Source organism: Salmo salar, chromosome ssa13, assembly GCF_905237065.1.
Source record: "Salmo salar chromosome ssa13, Ssal_v3.1, whole genome shotgun sequence".
Lineage (NCBI taxonomy): Eukaryota > Metazoa > Chordata > Actinopteri > Salmoniformes > Salmonidae > Salmo > Salmo salar.
Genome location: NC_059454.1, coordinates 32,901,726 through 32,927,540, shown reverse-complemented (window position 1 = coordinate 32,927,540; position 25,815 = coordinate 32,901,726). Strand labels below are relative to the sequence as shown.

The following is a 25,815-nucleotide window of genomic DNA, read 5'->3' as shown; positions in this document are numbered from 1 at the left end:
TTACAGAAAACACCAGACTGATACCTATCAGGATTATTTGTAAGGATAACATCAAGGACAGTAGCCTTTTCTGGGTGTTTGGAGTCATATCTTGTGGGATTGGTAATAATCTGAGAAAGATTTAGGGAGACTCGTTGCTTTAGGTCTTGGTCAGGTGGTTTAATCATGTTCCAGTTTAGCTCACCTAGCAGGACAAATTCAGACTTGATGTAAAGGGCCAGGAGAGAGCTTAGGGCATGGCATGTAGGGTACAGGCCGGTGCTGATGGTGGCCGATAATACCCAGCAACAGTCAACAGCGAGTTATTTGAAAGTTTAATGCATAAAACCAGCAAATCAAATTATTTTGGGACAGACTTGGTGGAGACAACCGAGCACTGAAGGTGTTCCTTGGTAAAGATTGCCACTCCACCACCTTTGGAAGATCTGTCTTGCCGAAAAAGATTATAACCAGAAATGTTATCAATGTTCAAAACACTTTCTTAACCACGTCTCAGTAATGACCAACACATCTGGATTGGAGCTGTGAACCCACTCTTTCAATTGATCCATTTTAGGTAATAAGCTTCTATTGTTAAGGTGCAGAAAACCCAGGCTTTTACAAGAGCAGAAATCAGTGAAGCAGATGTCAGAGCACAAAACAGAATTGGGGCTAGCAACAGTTGATGGGCCAGAGTGTACATTACATGCACATTCCCAGATATAATCAGCAGTAAAACAATCAGGGCACGGCAGAGGACAGGGAGAGCTCTGCAGTGTTTATTTATAACATTTGAATGTGCATTAGATGGCAACAATATCATATTGTACAGCAATTTCATCAGCCGGCAAGAGGTGGTTAGAATAGGATGGGAGGCCAAGAGTCCGTGTAACCAATAGAGAGTCAGAGTCCCGAGTGTAGGAACAAAGCACGCAGGAGTCGAGGCAAATAGCATAAAGCACAAGAGAAAAATATAACGACTTGGGGCTAGCCATTGTAAGTTCAGAGTCACTCTCCCCAACAGTGTGTGTGTGCTGGAGGCGATTGAAAGCTCGGGAGAGAGGGGGGAGTGAGGTGGGGAGACAGGCCATGGCAGACGATAAACAGATCGGCAGGTAAAATCCAAGCAGCAGTGCAGCAGGTAACAGGAGTAGGTGTCACACCCACCCCATTGACCCAACCCATTTCCCCTATGACAGACCAGACTGGAAAAAGTTTATGGTTGCAATCAGTTAACGGTCCCAATCCCCACCACCTGTCCTTTACGTCTTTGACAGACGCTACTTATATTAGTCCTCGACGTGTCACAGGTCATATCCTAGGTTTAATAAGAAGGTTGAGTGATTTATTGGACATGCAGTGCATTCAGAAAGTATTCAGACCCGTTCCCTTTTTCCACATTGTTAAGTTACAGCCTTATTCTAAAATTGATTAGATAATTTTTTTTACTCATCAATCTTCACACAATACCCCTTAATAACAAAGCGAAAAAAGGGGTCTGAATACTTTCCAAATGCACCGTAGGTTATTATTCCCAGGAAGCATCCCTCAGAATCTTGCCCTATATCCAGGGTTCTGCCACAGGTTTGCCCTGGCTTTAGATAAGACAGGAAGAATTGCTGGAAACATCAAAATAGGAAGATGCCACCCAATGAGCTCACTAAATCTGACAAAGCCTACACTGTGTACCAGAGGACAGAGTCAAGTCTAACTGCCATGAGCAAGACATTCTGACAGATACATTCATTTATTGAATCATTTACACTCATAAGATGAATATTCCAGTGATTTAAAACATTTTACAGCATAGTGCTAGTATACAGATCAGTATACTGTAGTCTTACAGGCTACTGTCTGCCTATTTATATAATAACATAGCCTTGCAAGAGCCACAAAAGTAATGCTACTAAACACAGTCACAGAGGCACTTTAGAGCAGCATTACATTTAACATATATAACTATGGCAGTAATTAACAATAAGATACACATGGGTGGGCAAGATCAGTGAAGTTTAAGTATTAAAGTACCTTCAGTATCTTTCCTTATGCTGTGCTTTTTCAGAATGCAAAATCATGCAGATAACGTTAGGAAAAGTAAAAACACAATGTCCTTTTAACAAATTTAAGAATAGATTCTGGCATTAACTGGAACTACAGTAGTAGTTGCCATTTTAGCTGAAGACATGTAATGGATGCATCTATAATGCAAATAAATTGGTATTTCATAACATGACGATAAATATGTAACCGAATTGCAGAGTAAAACGTGAACTATACACACACACAGAAATGTAACCTGTGACAGTAACATGTGACTAACTAATAACATGAATCCCTGAGCTGAAATGTTAAATCCTGTATGGTGGTCTTTCAGCCTAACTGAGGAAAAACAAAGCTGGTCACGAGGCTGTTCAAAAACTATGATATTCAACTATCCAATTTAAGAGGTACATATATTATTCATAAGAGCTTAAGTAATTGTACATTATAGACAAAGGATAAGACAGTGTAGTAAGTGCTTTGTTTTTTATAAAATGTTCAGTGTTACCATGTGGCAACCCCTTCCATAAGGGACTTATGTGTAAAATAAAATTGCAATAGACAAATAACTTAATGACTCTAAAATCTACTAAGACAAATATCCTCAAAGATATCCTCTATTTAACACCCCAAAGTTCTGTTTAGAGTAAATTCAACTTTGAATGTTGATAAGTGTGTGTGCAAGCAAGGCCATGTTTTTCTCAAATCATCTCGCTCTTCACCCTCACACAACCACAATATCTATCTAACAGAAGTCAACAGAAACTAAACAGCTGTAGAACAAATTCTGGCCACTACAACAACCACACGCTGTGACCATTTGTGGCTGAGGTGGTGTGCTTGAACCACTGCTTGACAATCAAAATGGTAAGGCTGGCATGGTATGTAGCAGGCCTGAGCGTTAGGTGATGGTCCCTCCTGGAGTGGAGGGACTACAGTAGGTACAGACAGAGGGCACCTGTGTTCAAATACTATTTGAAATCATGTGAAATACTTTAGCTGTGCTTGCATGTTGAAATGGAATCAATAGAAAAGCCCCCAAAGTGCAAACACTGCCCATCTGGCACTCCTGGCAGGCTAAAGCAAACATTCAAGGTATATACAAACATTTAAAATAGTATTTGAACCCAGATCTGATGGCAGAGAGGATGTTGGGGAGTGGAAACCCCCGTCTCTGTCCTCTTCAACTGCAAACAGCATCTTCTGAGTCCCCTGGGCTGAAGCAGTTGAGAGACTCCTTTAGGAGGCAGAAGGAGGGAGAGACAGCGTTATCTCACATGCTAAGCTGTGCCAAGGCCGGGTGGCGTCATCATACAGTTTGTTTTGACTGGTCTCTGCTACACTTGAGCTCAGAAAGAGGAGGGTAAGGTCAATCACAAGACACAACATGCTGTTTTTTTAGGGATGCACCGATATTACATTTTTGGCCGATACCGATATCCAATATTTTCCTTGCCAAAAAAAAAAAACGACACTGATACCGATAACCAATATTTAAAAAAATGTTGCGTCCTTTTAAGCATTCTAGTACAGTTATATAGTTAACACACACACACGGACGCAGCGGTCTAAGTCACTGGTTCGAATCCAGGCCGTATCACATCCGGCCGGATTGGGAGTCCAGTCATTGTAAATAAGAATTTGTTCTTAACGGACTTGCCTAGTGAAATAAAGGTTACACACACACACCACATTGACCAAAAAGTTATTTTGTTGGCATTTACGTATGTTCCCATTACCAGTAAAACATAATCAAAACCTATTTCTTTCACTTCCTTACTGTGCTGTTTCGTTGGTCATTTGTTCAGTCGTTTCATTCTCAACCAGGATTTCATCATACATGTCAAGCAGTGAAGTTTCATCTCTGTCTGTCCGTGGCCTCTCTTCCTCGGTGCACACTGTCACTGTGTCCATTTCCATCTTGTCCAGCTGTGTATGTAACATTTCACATAAACCCTGTTTATTGTCTGCATCGAAGTAGCGGTCCTTGTACCTAGCATCGAGCATGGTGGCAACACAGTAAAGAGGCTCCGATAGCATACCACCGAATTGCTTGTTCACAGTCTCGAATACTTTTGTAAGTTTTAACCCCATGGTCTGTGTCAGCTGTTTTGTTCAGTAGGCGTTTCACTGCCATGACAGAGGGTATCACGTTTGCTACAGACACAGTTGATTGGCTTATTTCTGTAGTCAGTTGTTCGAATGGTGCTAGGAGTGTGTTCATGTTTCCAAGTTTCAAACATGTTCTCAAATGCCATTGAAATGGCACCAGCGGTATGAGAACCAGCACATTCTTGAGCATGCAATACGGCTTTCCTCAGTACAAAATCCTCGTCAACCCACTGTGCTGTCAGACTCAGCATGCTCAAAGGGCTGACATCGCTGGTCCAAATGTCGGGCGTGACGCCCATAGCAAGTAGCATAATGAATTCCATTATCTTGGTGTTAATGGATTTCGCCTTTGAGTTGTCTCTCTGAAATGTACTTACTCTTTCAAATCACTGCTGAACTTGTTTAGTTGTTGGCTTACTATTTCTCTGCTTTTGTTCTGTGTAGCGCTGTATTTTTCGTGGCGTTATTACGTCATCTACCTACGTTATATACGTATGCACGTCAGCTTTGACATCGGTTTTGCACATCGGCGTTAAACTAGACATCAGGCTGATGCCAATGTTGGCATTTTTAACTGATATCGTCCGATTCCGATATGCTCATCGATATATCGTGCATCCCTAGTTTAAACAAATAAGTTTACTGTAGTTTAAGGACATAAGTAACACCATAAAAACATGTGAAGAGAGACATCATTCATGCAGAAAGACAACTAACTTGGCTTCGTGTCAACTCTGCTCCCTCAGGGTCCTCGAAGGACTGCATGCTGGGTATAAAGGGGGCCAGGGGCCGTCGAGATTGAGGTGGGTTGCCAGCGCTGTAGAGGCGCGGACGCTTCACCTGGTCGTGACTGGACAGGGGAGTGAAACTGTTCCTCCGGAGGAATGTGGTGGGAACAACGTCATTACAAACTTTATCCTGGTTAGAGAGGATGGAGCATCAGAATCAGAGAGAAATAAAGTTTCACTGTGTGTGTGCGCGTGTCTTGCATGCTACACATCTTGTGAAAACATTACAGCTGAAACAAACAACAGAATATTGAAGAGGTGTTGCGGTTCCTTTCCCAGACATGTTAGCAGGGTTACGCTCAGTAAAAGGCAGTGTGGCCACTGGTCATGTTTATGAGTGTAACCCCCACACCACATGGAACATCTGGTAAACACACTGTACCGAGGACAGCACTGAGACAGTGTGGCCTGTTCATTCCAGAACGACATACTATACTGTATAAGCAGAGCAGATCTCCAAATTAGAAGAAATGACATAAAATAGGCCCTTTGTATGGTTGAGGGTGGAAACTGTACTCTGGTCTTGTTTTTGGTGCAATTTCTCACACTATTTTGTATATAACTGCATATTCTGAGGATTGTCTCACTACTATCTAGAACTCTTCAAACTACAACTTCCCAGATCAGCCAGTTTATTATTACTCGACTATTTATTGTAGTTAATCATCCAACTGACTCTTGAGAGAAAGTTGTTGGATCAGTGGTCAGAACGGGCCACACCTGTTAAAAGAGGGATACAGTATACGAAGCAATGAAATTAAGTAGAACGCACAGTAGATTGAACAGAGATTTGTCAAGGAGAACAACTCACTAATGGCCTGTCCCGGTGAGTGTTCACAGCCTCCACTTTGAGGTCAAACATGTCCACTTTACAACCTGGCCGAGATTTTTTTTTTAAACAGAGAGAAAAAATAACAGTCAATGTTAACCTGAGAGAGAGGAATGAGAGAGAAATATGTTGTGTCTGAGACTGACACAGGGTAGTCTTGGATGAGATATCCTACCATAAGCCATGGGGGTGAGCTTTAGAACTGTGTGGAGGGGACACTTCAAGTAGGGCAGGTCATCTGTGTCAACAGAAACAAAGACACAATTACTTTATTTAGAACATTGCATGTGAGATCAATGTGGCATCTCAAAAGGACTCAATCTCTTATAGTTAATGACACGTGGTAGAGTTAACAATACATACATATATTTTTAGGGATTATATTTAGATTAGCCAACATAATTACTCAATAGATTTCATTACTTCTCTTTCCTGACATCTGGCAATGACAGTTAGAGGTGCCCACTGCACAGTCACAGTGTGGGTGGCTTTACTAGCCTTTAAAATGCCCCTTAAGGCACAAAACACTTTCGCAACTGAATTGGCAGACCTTTAAGAGGGCCATGTGACATTCTTTTTAACCTCAACATCTATTTCTGTCCTTCATCCAGGATGAACATGAGCAAAGGCAAACTTTTCCACTCAAACAGAAGTCAAGATGTGTGTGTTTGTATGCTTGTATCCTGGCTAAAGTAATTGAGTTTCCGAACAAGGTGCTGTGTGTATCTCTGAATGTGCTTGTCTGTATATACAGTGCCTTCGGAAAGTATTCAGACCCCTTGACTTTTCCACAATTTGTTATGTTACAGCCTTATTCTAAAATTGATTAAATTGTTTTATTCCCTCATCAATCTACACACTATGCCCCATAACGACAAAGCAAAAGTGGTTTTTAGACATTTTTAGAAAGAAATATCACATTTACATAAGTATTCAGACCCTTTACTCAGTACTTTACTTTGTTGAAGCACCTTTGGCAGAGATTACAGCCTCAAGTCTTCTTGGGTATGACGCTACAAGCCAGACACACCAGTATTTGGGGAGTTTCTCCCATTCTTCTCTGCAGATCCTCTCAAGCTCTGTCAGGTTGGATGGGGAGTATCGTTGTACAGCTGTTTTCAGGTCTCTCCAGAGACGTTCGATCGGTTTCAAGTCCGGACTCTGGCTGGGCCACTCAAGAACATTCAGAGACTTGTCCTGAAGCCACTCCTGCATTGTCTTGGCTGTGTGCTTAGAGTCGTTGTCCTGTTGGAATGTGAACCTTCGCCCCAGTCTGAGGTCCTGAGCAGGTTTCATCAAGGATCTCTCTGTACTTTGCTCCATTCATCTTTCTCTCGATCCTGACTAGTCTCGCAGTCCCCACAGCATGATGCTGCCACCACCATGTGCCAGGTGTCCTCCAGACGTGACGCTTGATATTCAGGCCAAAAAGTTAAATCTTGGTTTCAGATCAGAGAATCTTGTTTCTCATGGTCTGAGAGTCTTTTGGTGCCTTTTGGCAAACTCCAAGCGGGCTGTCATGTACCTTTTACTGAGGAGTGGCTTCCCTCTGGCCACTCTACCATAAAGGCAGATTGGTGAAGTGCTGCAGAGATGGTTGTCCTTCTGGAAGGTTCTCCCATCTCCACAGAGGAACTCTAGAGCTCTATCAGAGTGACCATCGGTTCTTGGTCACCTCCCTGACAAAGGCCTTTTCCACTGTCAACTGTGGGACCTTAAATAGACAGGTGTGTGCCTTTCCAAATCATGTCCAATCAATTGAATTTACCACAGGTGGACTCAAATTAAGTTGTAGAAATATCAAGGATGATCAATGGAAACAGGATGCACCTGAGCTCAATTTCGGGTCTCATAGCAAAGAGTCTGAATATTTCTGTTTTTTTATTTGTAATAAATTAGCAACATTATTATGGGGTATTGTGTATAGATTGCTGAGGAAAATATCTTATTTTAACCAATTTTAGAATAAGGCTGTAACGTAACAAAATGTGGAAAAAGTCAAGGGGCTGAATACTTTCCAAAGGCACTAAGTGAGTTTGTGTGTTTGTACCAGCACTCTTATCCAGGAAGTAAGCGAGCAGGCAGCGCATGACAGCCTGGTGACAGATGACCAGCACGTTGCCCTGTCTTTCCAGCTCCATGATGACCGGCTCTAACCTCTGCACCAGGTCCTGGTAGGACTACGGAGAGAGGAGAGGGACAAACTGAGCTCAGTGCTTCAGATGAATGGGACAGATCTCTGTAGAGAGATAAGGAGTAACTGTACCTCTCCTCCTGGGTAGCGGTAGTGGTACTTGTCCTGATCTCTTAAGGCAAACTCTGCAGGGAAGGTTTCCTCAATCATCTCATAGGTCATCTCCTCACACACACCCTGAGAAACATAAATATGTATTTTTTTTTTATAGACAATCATTATTAAATTTAACCCCTACCATGTTTCGTCTGTGGGTCACAATTGAACCGTGGTGCTGTGGTACTGACGGCATCGATCTCGTTGAGTATCTTCCACTGCTCGTAGGGCACCCCGAGCTCTTCAGCAGTCTGAATAGTCCGTCCCAGCTGGCTGGTCCACACCTTGAGGTCTGGCAGACCATGCTGCTCCACAAAACCCTTCAGCGCTCCAGCAAACTGAGAGAGGATTAGAATAGGCATAGTAGGTTTATTTGTATACAGAATGTAAGAAAGATGATGTCATACAGTGATTGTGTGTGCAAGACTATTATATATAGAACATAGAGCAACATAGCATGAAGTGGCGCAATAGTTTCTGTACTTGTAATGGTATACTAAATGAGAAGTCGAGGTATACCTTTTTCCCTTGAACAGACAGCATTGCATCGCCCCCGATGCGTCCCTCCACGTTGTGGTCGCTCTCTCCGTGCCGACACAGGTAGATAGAGTGAGAGTGCACGTGGATGTTCATCAGGTAGTACACGATCTTGCTCTGGATGTAGTCCTGCACCTTGTTTACCAGGAAGCTCCGGCCCACGTTGATGACCTGGATGAAGGACAGGTCCCTAGGGGTCAGAGGTTAGAATGGAGGTCAAGATGGAATTTATCAGTGACCTGATAGCGTCTCGATCCGAAACAGACTGATTGCTAAAGACACTAATAATGATCATCATGAAGATCTAGTCATTAGCTAAATTAATTCTCAATACAATAGTTCTGAGAAATCAAAGAAATTGACAAGAACTTTTAATAATAAAATAATACTTTTAATAGCTATTCAGCACCTGCTTTCTGTATGTATTAAATGGCCCGAACTGTTGAAAACAAAGTCTTTCGCAAGGCCCTAGCTGGGCCAGTAAGAGGGAATGCTCTTCTCTAACTGGGACAATGTCCAGAGGAATTTACTAATATGACTTGGAGGCCCAGGCTTTAGGAGAGCTCAGGCTTGAAATAAGATTGTACTTTGTACATTTCTTGAAGATAAACAGTGTAAAATCAGTGTGTTGTTTTATAAGGCTTATCATATGAGGTTCTACATCTAATAATACTATGGTGAATTAGGAATAATGACCAACGAACCAGAAGTGGTTTTCTGTCAGGAGATTTAGAATTGGAAATCAGACCAATGATGTAAGTCGCTCTGGATAAGAGCGTCTGCTAAATGACTAAAATGTAAATGTAAAATGTAAAATGATGAGGAGTCAACATGGTGACAAAGCAGGCTATAATCTGAAAAATACCTTTGTCAATCTTGTGTGTTGTCTCCAACTACTGGACAAACTATGGAACTCTTGATAAAGGTTTGTAAATACAAATGGTATCAATTAAAGCTACATTGTGGAACTTTGTATGTACTGGTGTTTTTGGAGACCCCTCTGGCAAGAATGAAAAAAAAGGTCAAGAGTTGAACACAATTCCACAGAAACCCCGCTCTCATCGGTCGTCTTTAGAATGACATCCTCTCAAGAGTATAGTTCGATTTCTCCCTGCTCTGTTGACAAGTATTTTTCTCAGCTCATATGAGTCATAAAGGCCTAGTGCACTAATTTGGTGGAAAAACCACATTTTCCCAAAAATCACATTTTTAATATATGAATTATTTTTGGGGGGTGATTTATCACGGGGTGCTGCAGCACCCTCAACACCGCTACTTCCTGCAGCTATTGGTACATTGTAATAATGTTATAGCTAACATGAATGTCTCTGCCTGGTAAAAGATTAGATCGCTATCTGAAGATGGCTAACTTGGTAAAGACTTCTGAGTACTATGTACAGCACCAGTCAAAAGTTCAGACACACCTACTCATTCAAGGGTTTTTCTTTATTTTGACTATTTTCTACACTGTAGAATAATAGTGAAGACATCAAAACTATGAAATAACACATATGGAATCATGTAGTAACCAAAAAAGTGTTAAACAAATCAAAATGTATTTTATATTTGAGATTCTTCAAAGTAGCCACCCTTTGCCTTGATGACAGCTTTGCACACTCTTGGCATTCTTTTGACTGGTACTGTACGTTTTCACACTTCCTGGGAGCCACCAAGTCTCACAATAGGGACATTTTACGTGCCTATTTAATTCCTATGTAAATCTACCCCACAATGGCCTTTCAACTTAGATAGGATCATGAAAGACATGACAATGATGAACCATGGCAAGTTTGGCATTGAGATCTTTAAAAAAAAAATAAGGAAACTTAACAATTCACTTTTTTGACTATGTAACACTAATGCTTAAAATAATCACAGAAAAATCTTCTTATGGACAGCAAGTTTGAGAAAAGCTGAGATTTGTCAATAACTCAACCATCTTTTGACCAATCAGATTTTATATGTCCATTTAAACCGCTGTAAATCCACTCTACAGTGGCCTATCAACTTAAAATTTGTCAACACCATCTTTGACGTCCCTAAGACGATCCACACTAAATTTGATATATCTAAAAAAAAAAAACAAGGAAACTAATTATTTCCATATGTAACGTTAACGCTCAAAATCATATGCTCCTGATGAAACATGTCAGATTTTCTCCAGATTTTGTATTTAGACTCATTACATAAATCTTTAATGGTTTTGCGAAGAAATTGTTGCTGCATTCATATATGGCCGCACTGTACCTACAGGTGTACGTTAGCACATATGCTAATGATTTTATTTATTTTTAAATCTCCTTGTCATGAACTATAAATCAGATTCACTCCAGTTTTGGTACACTGTATAGACTCAATAAACTAGCCTCCAATGAATTTGAGAATGATTAATTGCTGCATTCAATGTTGGCCACGCTACAGCACTAGATGGCACCATATCACTCCAGGGCTAGAAGAACTGAACCGATGGACATGGGGCCATGAAATTTGGTATGTAAACCTTATGAATATGTCCTTAGAAGCTGTGTGAATATAAAATCCCTTTAACCCTGATGGCTGCACCAGACAAGTTGGTGGCACAATAGATGTCCTTGGCACCATAGGATACTAGAACATATCTACTGATCAAGTGAACTTTATCTCATGCAAATGAATGTTAGGTTTAAATTATGCAGATGAACAATGTGAAATATCGTGATTAGTATATCTGTATAATCACATATTGTTGCCCTATTATGTGGTCTGAACTAGTGAAAACTGGATATTTTATTCATGAATATTTGAAAACGGAGGTTCTGCTGCTTGCGCAGTCTGCATATTACAGCTGTGAGAGTGTATTGAAGTATTTTGGAAAACTAATGTGTACCAACTGAGATTAAATCATTTACACAAACACATTTCAACAATATAAAGTACCAGAATTCAAAGATGACCGCAATATACCAATACACTAACGCTGATTTTCTTTGACAATATTTCTAACCATTAGTCAAATTGACACCAGAGTTGGTATATGAACTCAATACATTAAGTAATGACCTTTAGAATGATTACCTGCTGCATTCAAAGATAACCAACCTACAGCACAAGTCTAAGGGCTTATTCTTACTGAATTGAGTTATCGCGACCAATGTTAACTCTAAACTGCATGCGGGTGCACAGCTCCCAGGGACTGCCGCGCAGAAGAAATATCAGAATGCACAGAGAAGCACCAGATTGAACTTCACTCAACTTTCTAGAGTTTTGCCCATTAGTTAACACTATCAACGTATCCCTTTACTGTGGGAATTGTGATCGAATCAACACAATATTAGCCAATTTCAATGCAACATACCAAAACAAAATGAACTATGCAAAACTAACTATACAAGAGATTTTATCGTAGGCAGAATGCATCGGAGTAGGATTTTATTGCATTGACAAGCACTACTCAGGCACATACTCTACACAGACCAGTGCGCCATAACCAAATCAGAGCTGCAGTAGGCCTATATGCAAATAGACCATTGCCATATACGGATCTGTGCCTTTCACTTTGAACTGGACTGTTTTTACAGCATCAGCAGTCATGATTAGATGCGCTTGTTTTGAGATCAAAGCGAGAGCTACATGTACTGACCTGTGCACATAGAACTTTTTTTTGCCTTAAAGGGGCAGTGTTGTATTTTGAGACCGGCTTGAATAAGCTAAGTAGCCAATAGGCAGAGGGTAGCATAATTTGTTTTATTCTCTGTAATAATGGTATGGGAATAATGATGCATTTTATTTTGTATAGTGGTTTCTTGCATCAATATTGAGCCTGTAATCAAACCCACAAATGCTGATGCTCCAGATACTCAACCAGTCTAAAGAAGGCCAGTTTTATTGCTTCTTTAAATCAGCACAACAGTTTTCAGCTGTGCTAACATAATTGCAAAAGGGTTTTCTAATGATCAATTAGCCTTTTAAAATGATAAACTTGGATTAGCTAACACAATGTGCCATTGGAACACAGGAGTGATGGTTGCTGATAATGGGCCTCTGTACGCCTATGTAGATATTCTATTAAAAATACATATATAATATACATACAAATAGACACACACACACACACACACACACACACACACACACACACACACACCTAAATCAGATGCATGGATTTCAGATCACAGACATCAGAAATATAACACAGTCAAGGATACATATGGTTATAACTAGTTACAACTAAATAGCTAAGTAACATTATATATTAAAATGAAACAAACCAATGCAATGGCGCAGTCAGCTTGCTAACAAGCTAGCTACACTAGGTAGCTAGCTGCTGCTGTGGTTAGAAAACAACAATCAAAACAAGTAACTCATAGTAGCTATAACACTTTAATAAATATTTACAACTAAATAGCAAACACAACATATCACTTTATATCTAGCAAGAAAATAATTCCCCTGTTTCTTTGGGTTAGATCGGGGAGCTGCTTGGACAGGTTGTGTGCTACCTGCACCTGTCATATCTGTAAGCGATCGCCGCTAGTGAAATGTGAATATCGATGTCCCATTCATATCCATTCAAATCTCAGTCTGAGCTGGCACCGCCTCCGGAAACTCGTCCTTCACTATGCGCATCACTAAATCTGGCAGGTAAATCAGACCCGACAGGGAAATCGAATACAGTGGTTTTCAGGCAGGCTGGAGGCGCAATATTGCTACTGTTGAAGCACATTGGATGAGCACTAGCGACTCAGAGCTTTTGAACATGAAAACAAATACAAAAATGTACATAATGCAGCATTAACCATTTAAAATAGAGAACGTCTTACTTGTCGTGTTCATCTGGGTCTAATGGTTGGTACATGACTTTATAACATTCTATTCTCTTCAGGAAGTCCTCCATCACACTTTCTCTGTCTCTTTCTGGGTAGTCTGGGCTGGATACCTTCACATCCTGGGGAGGAGAGAGGGAGGTGCACAAGACTTAAAGTGTGGAAATCCTTAAGAAGATAACCATAGAATGTTTTAATGAGAAGTAAAACTCATAATGTAGTTACATTTTTAAACATGCAAGTTAATTTACCATAATATTAGCAGCAATGACATCAGGGTCATCACACAATGACTCCACAAAAAACACCTGCGAAAGAGACCAATCTTTGAAGACACACTTTACCAAACCATTTTGACACCAATAATTGAGAATAGTTTCTAAACCTAACCATTGTTAGGTATAGAAACAAATAATAACACTGACCTTGTAAGCATGTTCCTTTGCAAAACTAAGGAGTAATTCTCTCCTCTCTCGGGTGGTGTTTGTGGCATCAAAGACCTGAAAGACAATCACATCTCACTGATATCTAAAATTAAGCTCATCTTTCCAGTTTGATATCACTATTTTGCCTCTAATTACTCCAAACAGCAGAGAGAGCAGAGAGTAGATACTCACAGCGATCTGGCCCCCCTCTTCAGTCAGATAAGCTTTGACATCCTGCAGAGCCACCAGAGCACACTGCCTGTAGGGACACAGTGAACCACATCAATAACAATTGAAATGAAAAATCAGTAACACATCACTTAAATCTGACAGACATAATGCATTATGTTGCTATAATGCATTGTAAGACCATGTATGACAACCCCATTATGTCTTAGTAATATTTATGTTCAATCTGTTGAAGAATTATAGCCTAGAAATACACAATATATTACAAGCCTTATAATAATAGATTATAGGGTTTATATAATGCTTATAACAAGTATTATACAGTGGGGCAAAAAAGTATTTAGTCAGCCACCAATTGTGCAAGTTCTCCCACTTAACCTCTCTAGGGTAGGGGGCAGTATTTTCACATCCGGATAAAAAACATACCCGATTTAATCTGGCTATTACTCCTGCCCAGAAACTAGAATATGCATATAATTGTTTGATTTGGATAGAAAACACCCTAAAGTTTCTAAAACTGTTTGAATGGTGTCTGTGTATAACAGAACTCATATGGCAGGCCAAAACCTGAGAAGATTCTATACAGGAAGTGCCCTCTCTGACCATTTCTTGGCCTTCTATAGCCTCTTTATCGAAAACAGAGGATCTCTGCTGTAACGTGACATTTTCTAAGGCTCCCATAGGCTCTCAGAAGGCGCCAGAACGGGGAATGATGACTCTGCAGTCCCTGGCTGAAAAACAGTAGCGCATTTGGAAAGTGGTCGATCTGAGAACAATGAAACGGGGGCACGCATGCACGTGAAGAGTCCATGTTATTCTTTGAGTCTTTGAACGAAAACGACGTCTCCCGGTCGGAATATTATCGCTATTTTACGAGAAAAATCGCATAAAAATTGATTTTAAACAGCGTTTGACATGGTTCGAAGTACGGTAATGGAATATTTAGAATTTTGTCACGACATGCGTCCGCGCGTCACCGTTCGGATAGGGACCTGAACGCACGGACAAAACAGAGGATATTTGAACATAACTATGGATTATTTTGAACCAAAACAACATTTGTGGTTGAAGTAGAAGTCCTGGGAGTGCATTCTGACGAAGAACAGCAAAGGTAATCCAAATTTTCTTATAGTAATTCTGAGTTTAGTGAACGCCAAACTTGGTGGGTGTCAAATTAGCTAGCCCGTGATGGCGAGCTATCTACTCAGAATATTGCAAAACGTGCTTTTGCCGAAAAGCTATTTTAAAATCTGACACCGCGATTGCATAAAGGAGTTCTGTATCTATAATTCTTAAAATAATTGTTATGTTTTTTGTGAACGTTTATCGTGAGTAATTTAGTAAATTCACTGGAAGTTTTTGGTATGTTTGCTAGTTCTGAACGTCACATGCTAATGTAAAAAGCTGGTTTTTGATATAAATATGAACTTGATTGAACAAAACATGCATGTATTGTATAACATAATGTCCTAGGAGTGTCATCTGATGAAGATCAAAGGTTAGTGCTGCATTTAGCTGTGGTTTTGGTTTTTGTGACATATGCTAGCTTGAAAAATGGGTGTGTGATTATTTCTGCCTGGGTACTCTCCTGACATAATCTAATGTTTTGCTTTCGTTGTAAAGCCTTTTTGAAATCGGACAGTGTGGTTAGATTAACGAGAGTCTTATCTTTAAAATGGTGTAAAATAGTCATATGTTTGAGAAATTGAAGTTATAGCATTTTTAAGGTCTTTGAATATCGCGCCACTCGATTCCACTGGCTGTTGACTAGGTGGGACAATTTCGTCCCACATACCCGAGAGAGGTTAAAAAGATGAGAGAGGCCTGTAATTTTCATCATAGGTACACGTCAACTATGACAGACAAAATGAGAAAAAAAATCCAGAAAATCACATTGTAGGATTTTTAATGAATTTATTTGCAAATTATGGTGGAAAATAAGTATTTGGTCACCTACAAACAAGCAAGATTTCTGGCTCTCACAGACCTGTAACTTCTTCTTTAAGAGGCTTCTCTGTCGTCCACTCGTATTAATGGCACCTGTTTGAACTTGTTATCAGTATAAAAGACACCTGTCCACAACCTCAAACAGTCACAGTCACACTCCAAACTCCACTATGGCCAAGACCAAAGAGCTGTCAAAGGACACCAGAAACAAAATTGTAGACCTGCACCAGGCTGGGAAGACTGAATCTGCAATAGGTAAGCAGCTTGGTTTGAAGAAATCAACTGTGGGAGCAATTATTAGGAAATGGAAGACATACAAGACCACTGATAATCTCCCTCGATCTGGGGCTCCACGCAAGATCTCACCCCGTGGGGTCAAAATAATCACAAGAATAGTGAGCAAAAATCCCAGAACCACACGGGGGGACCTAGTGAATGACCTGCAGAGAGCTGGGACCAAAGTAACAAAGCCTACCATCAGTAACAAACTACGCCGCCAGGGACTCAAATCCTGCAGTGCCAGACGTGTCCCCCTGCTTAAGCCAGTACATGTCCAGGCCCGTCTGAAGTTTGCTAGAGAGCATTTGGATGATCCAGAAGAGGATTGGGAGAATGTCATATGGTCAGATGAAACCAAAATATAACTTTTTGGTAAAAACTCAACTCGTCGTGTTTGGAGGACAAAGAATGATGAGTTGCATCCAAAGAACACCATACCTACTGTGAAGCATGGGGGTGTTTTTCTGCAAAGGGACCAGGACGACTGATCCGTGTAAGGGAAAGAATGAATGGGGCCATGTATCGTGAGATTGAGTGAAAACCTCCTTCCATCAGCAAGGGCATTGAAGATGAAACGTGGCTGGGTCTTTCAGCATGACAATGATCCCAAACACACCGCCCGGGCAACGAAGGAGTGGCTTCGTAAGAAGCATTTCAAGGTCCTGGAGTGGCCTAGCCAGTATCCAGATCTCAACCCCATAGAAAATCTTTGGAGGGAGTTGAAAGTCCGTGTTGCCCAGCAACAGCCCCAAAACATCACTGCTCTAGAGGAGACCTGCATGGAGGAATGGGCCAAAATACCAGCAACAGTGTGTGAAAACCTTGTGAAGACTTACAGAAAACGTTTGACCTGTGTCATTGCCAACAAAGGGTATATAAAAGTTTTGAGATAAACTTTTGTTATTGACCAAATACTTATTTTCCACCATAATTTGCAAATAAATTCATTAAAAATCCTACAATGTGATTTTCTGGATTTTTCTTTCTCATTTTGTCTGTCATAGTTGAAGTGTACCTATGATGAAAATTACAGGCCTCTCATCTTTTTAAGTGGGAGAAGTTGCACAATTGGTGACTGACTAAATACTTTTTTGCCCAACTGTACCTGTTGGTCTAGCAGCTAGCATTAAACCGAGAAAAAAGAAAATGGCGGGCGGCCAGGTGACTCACTACAATTGAGTTGCTCACTAAAAAACAAATTACATGAATTGTCTAAATCCAGTAGGAGGCCTTATAAACCTCAGCAAGGTTTTCAATACAGATAACACCTGCTTGGGAAAACATGGAGGGCATAGTCTAGAAATAAAAGGGTTACTGTAATACTGTATAACTCATCAAAACAACCTCATTCTTCTGCTACAGGTTCAAAAATACTATGAAGGGAGGCGGAGCACTCACTTCCTGATTTCCATGGCCTCCTCGTTGTCGTGTCTGAAGAAGTCATAGGACTTGTAGGCTTTCACAGCCTCTCGCCTGTAGACACCCAGGTTGAATACTGCAACACAATGCAGGTGATGAAATGCACATGTTCTTGTAAATCAGTAGAATGTCATGTGACATTTTACTGAACTGTGGAGGGAAGTCATGGGTTCTGCAGAATCTCAGTTCAATTACATAATTCACTATATTGTAAATATATCAACACAAAAAGATCCCTATGATTGCTAGTCTGCACAAAGGAATTAATTTACACATCGTATAGAGTGAATACAATAACATGAATAATGAGGAAAGTGTGGCTTCAATGTTTATCTTCCGGTAGTGTGGGTCTGTAATTGTTTTAATGAAAATACAGTATAGTACATACAGTGAGGCCTCTATACTAACCCTTGGTTGGCACTCCTATCCAGTTGAGGTAGCGGGTCAGCTTCTTGGACATGTAGGTTTTCCCTCTGGCAGGAAGACCAATCATCACAATCACAGTGGGGGAGTTGGTCATGTAAGAGGCCCATGCTGTTCACACAGAGAAACAGCAATCACAACCAAACAACTTACTTTGAAATGTCAATAGAACGTAGGCTAAGTATTTTACCATGACACAGTAACTCCATTATATTTTATAATTGTTTAAAAAAAAGGCCAATATGTTTAGAGAGTTGATCTATTTTCAATTATTCCTTCGGGGTTAATTTTTTCATCCAGATCTTCTCACTGGTAGTGGTTAATGTTTTTCAAACAGCAGCTGCTTAGCTACTGATTGTCCACAGACACTGTTAAGTCCATGCCCAGAAATGTAAAAATGAAGTCTGGTGTTCTGAAGAAGGTTATTGTTATTGTCGCTCTCTCTTATTTAGTCTGTTACGGCAGATAGAAGATTCACCAACACCCATCCTCAGTCCTTTGCACACAAACCCTTGCTATGCTTAACAAGCCCAGGCATTACATTTACATGCTACACATTCCTTAAACCAGCCCTGTGGCTTAAAAATGCAGTGGTTACCAAGCAGCCACCCGCAAAAGATTTGTGTGTGTGAATGTGAGTTTGAGATATGAGTGTGTTTGGGATATCTTGGAACCATCTCCAGTTCCTGATTACAGATTCCTCAGAGTGGACTGGACAGCTAGTTAAAGGTCCAATGCAGCTACTTTTATCTCAAAATCCAACAATTTCTTGGTAACAATTAAGTACCTTACTGTGATTGTCAAAAATAAACAAAAATAGCGTTGTAGAAAAAGGGCGATTTCTCAAGCATGAATTTTACTAGGACTGTCTGTGTGATCTGAGTGGGAACACTGAAAATGAGCTGTTATTGGCAGAGAGTTTGGAACTCTTTCTTATTGGTATTTAACATGTTTTCCACATGGTGATGTCACCATTAGAGGTCGACCGATTATGATTTTTCGACGCCGATACCGATTTTTGGAGGGCCAAAAATGCCGATACCGATTAATCGGCCGCTTTTTTCCCCCCAGATGTACTTGTAATAATGACAATTACAACAATACTGAATGAACACTTTTCTTTTACCTTAATATAATACATCAATAAAATCAATTTAGCCTCAAATAAATAATGAAACATGTTCAATTTGGTTTAAATAATGCAAAAACTAAGTGATGGAGAAGAAAGTAAAAGTGCAATATGTGCCATGTAAAAATGCTAATGTTTAAGTTTGTTGTAACCAAGTATTGGTGCTAACCGTGTGTTATTGGATGCTAGCATGCTAGTTAGCTACGGTGTCATAGGATACGGTGCACTGGGTGGGTTTCACGGAAGAATACTGTACCAAGTTATCTAGCTGAATAAACTAAGATTGAGCCTATTCCTGGAAGCATTGAACCACTGTAGTTTACATCAATTATAATTTCTAAAGTGGAAGTTGGAAAAGTTATATTTGAGTGTTTCAGTGAATGGTTAGTGAGGGAGGTCCTGCTCTCTCGCTTCCCCAGTTGTTTAGTTAATTTTCATTCCAATCTCCTTTGCATTAGCGTAGCCTCTCCTGTAGCCTGTCAATTATGTGTCTGTCTATGCCTGTTCTCTCCTCTCTGCACAGGCCACACAAACGCTTCACACCATGTGGCCACTGCCACTCTAACGTGGTGGTCCCAGCGCGCACGACCCATGTGGAGTTCCAGGTCTCCGGCAGCCTCTGGAACTGCCGGTCTGCTGCCAACAAGGCAGAGTTCATCTCAGTCTATGCTACCCTCCAGTTCCTCGACTTCTTGGCGCTGACGGAAACATGGATTACCACAGAAAACACTGCTACTCCTACTGCTCTCTCCTCGTCTGACCACGTGTTCTCGCATACCCCGAGAGCATCTGGTCAGCGGGGTGGTGGCACTGGAATCCTCATCTCTCCCAAGTGGACATTCTCTCTTTCTCCCCTGACCCATCTGTCTATCTCCTCCTTCCATGCTGTCACAGTCACTAGCCCATTCAAGCTTAACATCCTTATCATTTATTGCCCTCCAGGTTCAATTGGAGAGTTCATCAATGAGCTTGACGCCTTGATAAGTTCCTTATACTGAGGATGGCTCACCCCTCACAGTTCTGGGTGACTTTAACCTCCCTACGTCTACCTTTGACTCATTTCTCTCTGCCTCCTTCTTTCCACTCATCTCCTCTTTTGACCTCACCCTCTCACCGTCCCTCCCTACTCACAAGGCAGGCAATACGCTTGACCTCATCTTTACTAGATGATGTTCTTCTACTAATCTCACTGCAACTCCCCTCCAAGTCTCCGACCACTACCGTATCCTTTTCCCTCTCGCTCTCCTCCAACACTACTCACTCTGCCCCTACTCAGATGGTATTGTGCCGTCGCAACCTTCGCTCTCTCTCCTGCTACCCTCTCCACTTCCATCGTATCATCTCTTCCCTCTGCTCAATCCTTCTCCAACCAATCTCCTGATTCTGGTTCCTCAACCCTCCTCTCCTCCCTTTCTGCATCCTTTGACTCTCTATGTCCCCTATCCTCCCGGCCGGCTCGGTCCTCCCCTCCTGCTCCGTGGCTTGACGACTCATTGCGAGCTCACAGAACAGGGCTCCGGGCAGCCGAGCGGAAATGGAGGAAAACTAGCCTCCCTGCGGACCTGGCATCTTTTCACTCCCTCCTCTCTACATTTTCTTCCTCTGTTTCTGCTGCTAAAGTCACTTTCTACCACTCTAAATTCCAAGCATCTGCCTCTAACCCTAGGAAGCTCTTTGCCACCTTCTCCTCCCTCCTGAATCCTCCCCCCCCCCCTCCCTCCCTCTCTGTGGATGACTTCATCAACCATTTTGAAAAGAAGGTTGACGACATCCGATCCTCGTTTGTTAAGTCAAACGACACCGCTGGTCCTGCTCACATTGCCCTACCCTATACTTTGACCTCTTTCTCCCCTTTCTCTCCAGATGAAATCTTGCGACTTGTGACGGCCGGCCGCCCAACAACCTGCCCGCTTGACCCTCTCTTCTCCAGAAAATTTCCGGAGACCTTCTCCCCTACCTCACCTCGCTCATCAACTCATCCTTGACCGCTGGCGACGTCCCTTCCGTTTTCAAGAGAGCGAGAGTTGCACCCCTTCTCAAAAAACCTATACTCGATACCTCCGATGTCAACAACTACAGACCAGTATCCCTTCTTTCTTTTCTCTCCAAAACTCTTGAGCGTGCCGTCCTTGGCCAGCTCTCTTGCTATCTCTCTCAGAATGACCTTCTTGATCCAAATCAGTCAGGTTTCAAGACTGTTCATTCAACTGAGACTGCTCTTCTCTGTGTCACGGAGGCTCTCCGCACTGCTAAAGCTAGCTAACTCTCCTCTGCTCTCATCCTTCTAGACCTATCTACTGCCTTTGATACTGTGAACCATCAGATCCTCCTCTCCACCCTCTCCGAGTTGGGCATCTCCGGCACGGCTCACTCTTGGATTGCGTCCTACCTGACAGGTCGCTCCTACCAGGTGGCGTGGCGAGAATCCATCTCCGCACCACGTACTCTCACCACTGGTGTCCCCCAGGGCTCAGTTCTAGGCCCTCTCCTATTCTCGCTATACACCAAGTCCCTTGGCTCTGTCATATCCTCACATGGTCTCTCCTATCATTGCTACGCAGACGACACACAATTAATCTTCTCCTTTCCCCCTTCTGATAACCAGGTGGCGAATCGCATCTCTGCATGTCTGGCAGACATATCAGTGTGGATGACGGATCACCACCTCAAGCTGAACCTCGGCAAGACGGAGCTGCTCTTCCTCCCGGGGAAGGACTGCCCGTTCCATGATCTCACCATCAAGGTTGACAACTCCATTGTGTCATCCTCCCAGAGTGCTAAGAGCCTTGGCGTGACCCTGGACAACACCCTGTCGTTCTCCGCTAACATCAAGGCGGTGACCCGATCCTGTAGGTTCATGCTCTACAACATTTGCAGAGTACGACCCTGCCTCACACAGGAAGCGGCGCAGGTCCTAATCCAGGCACTTGTCATCTCCCGTCTGGATTACTGCAACTCGCTGCTAGCGGGGCTCCCTGCCTGTGCCATTAAACCCCTACAACTCATCCAGATCGCCACAGCCCATCTGGTTTGCAACCTTCCCGAGTTCTTTCACGTCACCCCCCCTCCTCCGCACACTCCACTGGCTTCCAGTTGAAGCTCGCATCTGCTACAAGACCATGGTGCTTGCCTACGGAGCTGTGAGGGGAACGGCACCTCCGTACCTTCAGGCTCTGATCAGTCCCTACACCCAAAGAAGGGCACTGCGTTCATCCACCTCTGGCCTGCTCGCCTCCCTACCTCTGCGGAAGCACAGTTCCCGCTCAGCCCAGTCAAAACTGTTCGCTGCTCTGGCACCCCAATGGTGGAACAAGCTCCCTCACGACGCCAGGACAGCGGAGTCAATCACCACCTTCCGGAGACACCTGAAACCCCACCTCTTTAAGGAATACCTGGGATAGGATAAAGTAATCCTTCTAAAGGATTACTTGTAAAGTGGTTGTTCCACTGGATATCATAAGGTGAATGCAGCAATTTGTAAGTCGCTCTGGATAACAGCGTCTGCTAAATGACGTAAATGTGTAAGTTCCTTGCTCAGAACATGAGAACATATGAAAGCTGGTGGCTCCTTTTAACATGAGTCTTCAATATTCCCAGGTAAGAAGTTTTAGGTTGTAGTTATTATAGGAATTATAGGACTATTTCTCTCTATACCATTTGTATTTCATATACCTTTGACTATTGGATGTTCTTATAGACACTTTAGTATTGCCAGTGTAACAGTATAGCTTCCGTCCCTCTCCTCACCCCTACCTGGGCTCGAACCAGGAACACATCGACAACAGCCACCCTCGAAGCATCGTTACCCATCGCTCCACAAAAGCCGCGGCCCTTGCAGAGCAAGGGGAACAACTACTCCAAGTCTCAGAGCGAGTGACGTTCGAAACGCTATTAGCACGCACCCCGCTAACTAGCTAGCCATTTCACATCGGTTACACCAGCCTAATCTCGGGAGTTGATAAGCTTGAAGTCATAAACAGCTCAATGCTTGAAGCATTGCGAAGAGCTGCTGGCAAACGCACAAAAGTGCTGTTTGAATGAATGATTAGGAGCCTACTGCTGTCTACCATCTCACAGTCAGACTGCTCTATCAAATATCAAATCATAGACTTAACTATAACATAGTAACACACAGAAATGCGAGCCTTTGGTCATTGATATGGTCGAATCCGGAAACTATCATTTCGAAAACAAAACGTTTCTTCTTTCAGTGAAATACGGAACAGTTCCGTATTTTATCTAACGGGTGGCATCCCTAAGTCTAAATATTGCTGTTACATTGCACAACCTTCAATGTTATGTCATAATTATGTACAATTCTGGCAAATTAATTACGGTCTTTGTTAAGAATAAATGGACTTAACACAGTTCGCAACGAGCCAGGCGGCCCAAACTGCTGCATATACCCTGACTGCTTGCACGGAACGCAAGAGAAGTGACACAATTTCCCTAATTATAAGAAATTTATGTTAGCAGGCAATGTTAACTAAATATGCAGGTTTAAAAATATATACTTGTGTATCCATTTTAAAGAAAGGCATTGATGTTTATGGTTGGTGCAATGACAGTGCTAAATCATCACCCGTTTGGGGAAGTAGGCTGTGATTCGATGAGAAATTAACAGGCACCGCATCGATTATATGCAACGCAGGACACGCTAGATAAACTAGTAATATCAACCATGTGTAGTTAACTAGTGATTATGTTTAGATTGATTGTTATTTATAAGATAAGTTTCATGCTAGCTAGCAACTTACCTTGGCTTCTTGCTGCCCTCACGTAACCGGTAGTCAGCCTGCCATGCAGGCTCCTCGTGGAGTGCAATGTAAGGCAGGTGGTTAGAGCGTTGGACTAGTAACCGGAAGGTTGAAAAACGAATCCCCAAGCTGACAAGGTAAAAATCTGTTGTTCTGCCCCAGAACAAGGCAGTTAACCCACCGTTCCTAGGCCTTCATTGAAAATAAGAATGTGTTCTTAACTGACTTGCCCAGTTAAATAAAGGTGTACATTGTTTTTTAAAGAAATAAGAAGAAAAAAATTGATATAGAAATAAATAAAAATATAAAAATCGGCCAAATCGGTGTCCAAAAATACCGATTTCCGATTGTTATGAAAACTTGAAATCGGCCCTAATTAATTGCCGATTCCGATTAATTGGTCGACCTCTAGTCACCATGGAAGGCCGAAACTCCATCCCACCAAAACAGGCAGAGATTTTAGGTGGTCTTTTCAAACAGCTCTTACACTAAAAGGGCATTATCATAATTTTCACAATTTCACAGTATTATTCTAACCTCATAGTGTGGAAATATATATGACAAACGAAAATCTAGTTTTGACTGTACTGTGCCTTGCTAGACTTATTGCTAGACTTATATGCTAGACTTATTTAACTGGGAGTGATCGCAAAAACGCATGCACTGATGACTGCACACATCACATCTAATCTAGTTTGAACTGAAGTGTGAAAAAAGGCGCTATGCCTATAGTAAACTATCAGAGCACCTTTCACATGCTGTATGCAGGTAGAGAGACAAAATATGCCTAGTTTCACGTTGCATGACAGGAAAGGAAAGTTTGCCAGCGAGGCAAAAAATAATAATAGGGCTGATTACTTTATCTACATGTCTAAATGTTAGATTCTGCACCGCAATTACATTTAATCAATGTAATTGCCTATTGTCGTGAGGAACATAGCTCACATTGGTTATGCAGCAGCTTGCAATGAACACCCAAAGATCAGGTTGACATTTAACCTAATTGGGTTAATAGAGGAAAGGGACCAGAATAGAAGGGAGCATATGAGGCTAGCAGACAAGACACTAGTACTTACAGCATTTCTTCAGTACTTCATTAGCCCTGAGTTCCGTTCTCTTTCCCTCTGCTGAACTTCCCAGCACTGCAGTGCCTTTCTGCTGGCTGGCAGCCATGATGCTAGTAGACACAGCACACTGTCACTATACTGTCCAATGACTGGTCCTTTCACGGCAGGGTAGCCTGGCTGGGGACTCTCTCTGGGACTGGGAGGTCAGGACACTAGCTAAGGGTCATCTCTGCAGAGGATTCTGCAGATAACATAGTTGTTTAGTCTATCTTCCCAGATTGCTTAAATTGTTTACTTTCAAATAATCATAGCTAGCTGAGTAAATATTTTTCACAATTAGTTTAGCTAGTTAGCCTAGAAATACGCCTAGCTATTGTTACAATGCAAAAATATGTCTAGCTAGCTAAGCATAATAACGTTACATCCCCTTTACATCTGAAGAAAGTGACCGGTTGGTTTATATTTTCACACGTTCATATGTGTCATATATGAACCAACCGGTCACAAGCGTGTCGCTTGTTCTATCTAAAACAACGTGAAGACATAAACCCGGTTCAGCTACAACTTTAGCATGATTTTTACTGCAACGTCATACTATGCAACAAAAACAGATTATCCTCAGCACGACGGATAGTTTACAGAAGCACTTACCAAAATGACAACAAGTGAGTCGACAGACACAATGTATCGATTTGGTGAGTCACTTTGTAACCACTCTCGAGCTCCGAGGTATTCAATTGTTTGGCTCCTCCCCCCGGACACTGCGGGAAGGAAATCAACCTGCGCACTGACTAAAGATGGAC

At 41.9% G+C, this 25,815-nt stretch overlaps 1 protein-coding gene across 2 annotated transcripts; it reads right to left on the bottom strand.

Annotated features, from left to right (window-relative positions):
• Positions 1-1,710: 1,710 nt before the first annotated feature.
• Positions 1,711-25,815, bottom strand: LOC106566908 (6-phosphofructo-2-kinase/fructose-2,6-bisphosphatase 2-like). Of its 2 annotated transcripts, none has more exons than XM_014135486.2 (16): positions 25,664-25,815; positions 25,022-25,253; positions 18,045-18,170; positions 17,616-17,712; positions 13,995-14,061; positions 13,803-13,877; positions 13,629-13,685; positions 13,375-13,499; positions 8,558-8,765; positions 8,230-8,376; positions 8,015-8,119; positions 7,799-7,928; positions 5,924-5,986; positions 5,731-5,795; positions 4,849-5,049; positions 1,711-3,256 (listed from the first exon to the last, which is right to left on the bottom strand). In XM_014135486.2, the coding sequence occupies exons 2-16, from the start codon at positions 25,116-25,118 to the stop codon at positions 3,203-3,205; spliced, it is 1,617 nt and encodes a 538-aa protein (XP_013990961.1). In that variant the 5' UTR covers positions 25,119-25,253; positions 25,664-25,815; the 3' UTR covers positions 1,711-3,202. The 2 variants fall into 2 exon arrangements, with proteins under 2 accessions (XP_013990961.1, XP_013990963.1); XM_014135488.2 differs by having other exon boundaries at positions 25,022-25,122; positions 25,664-25,806.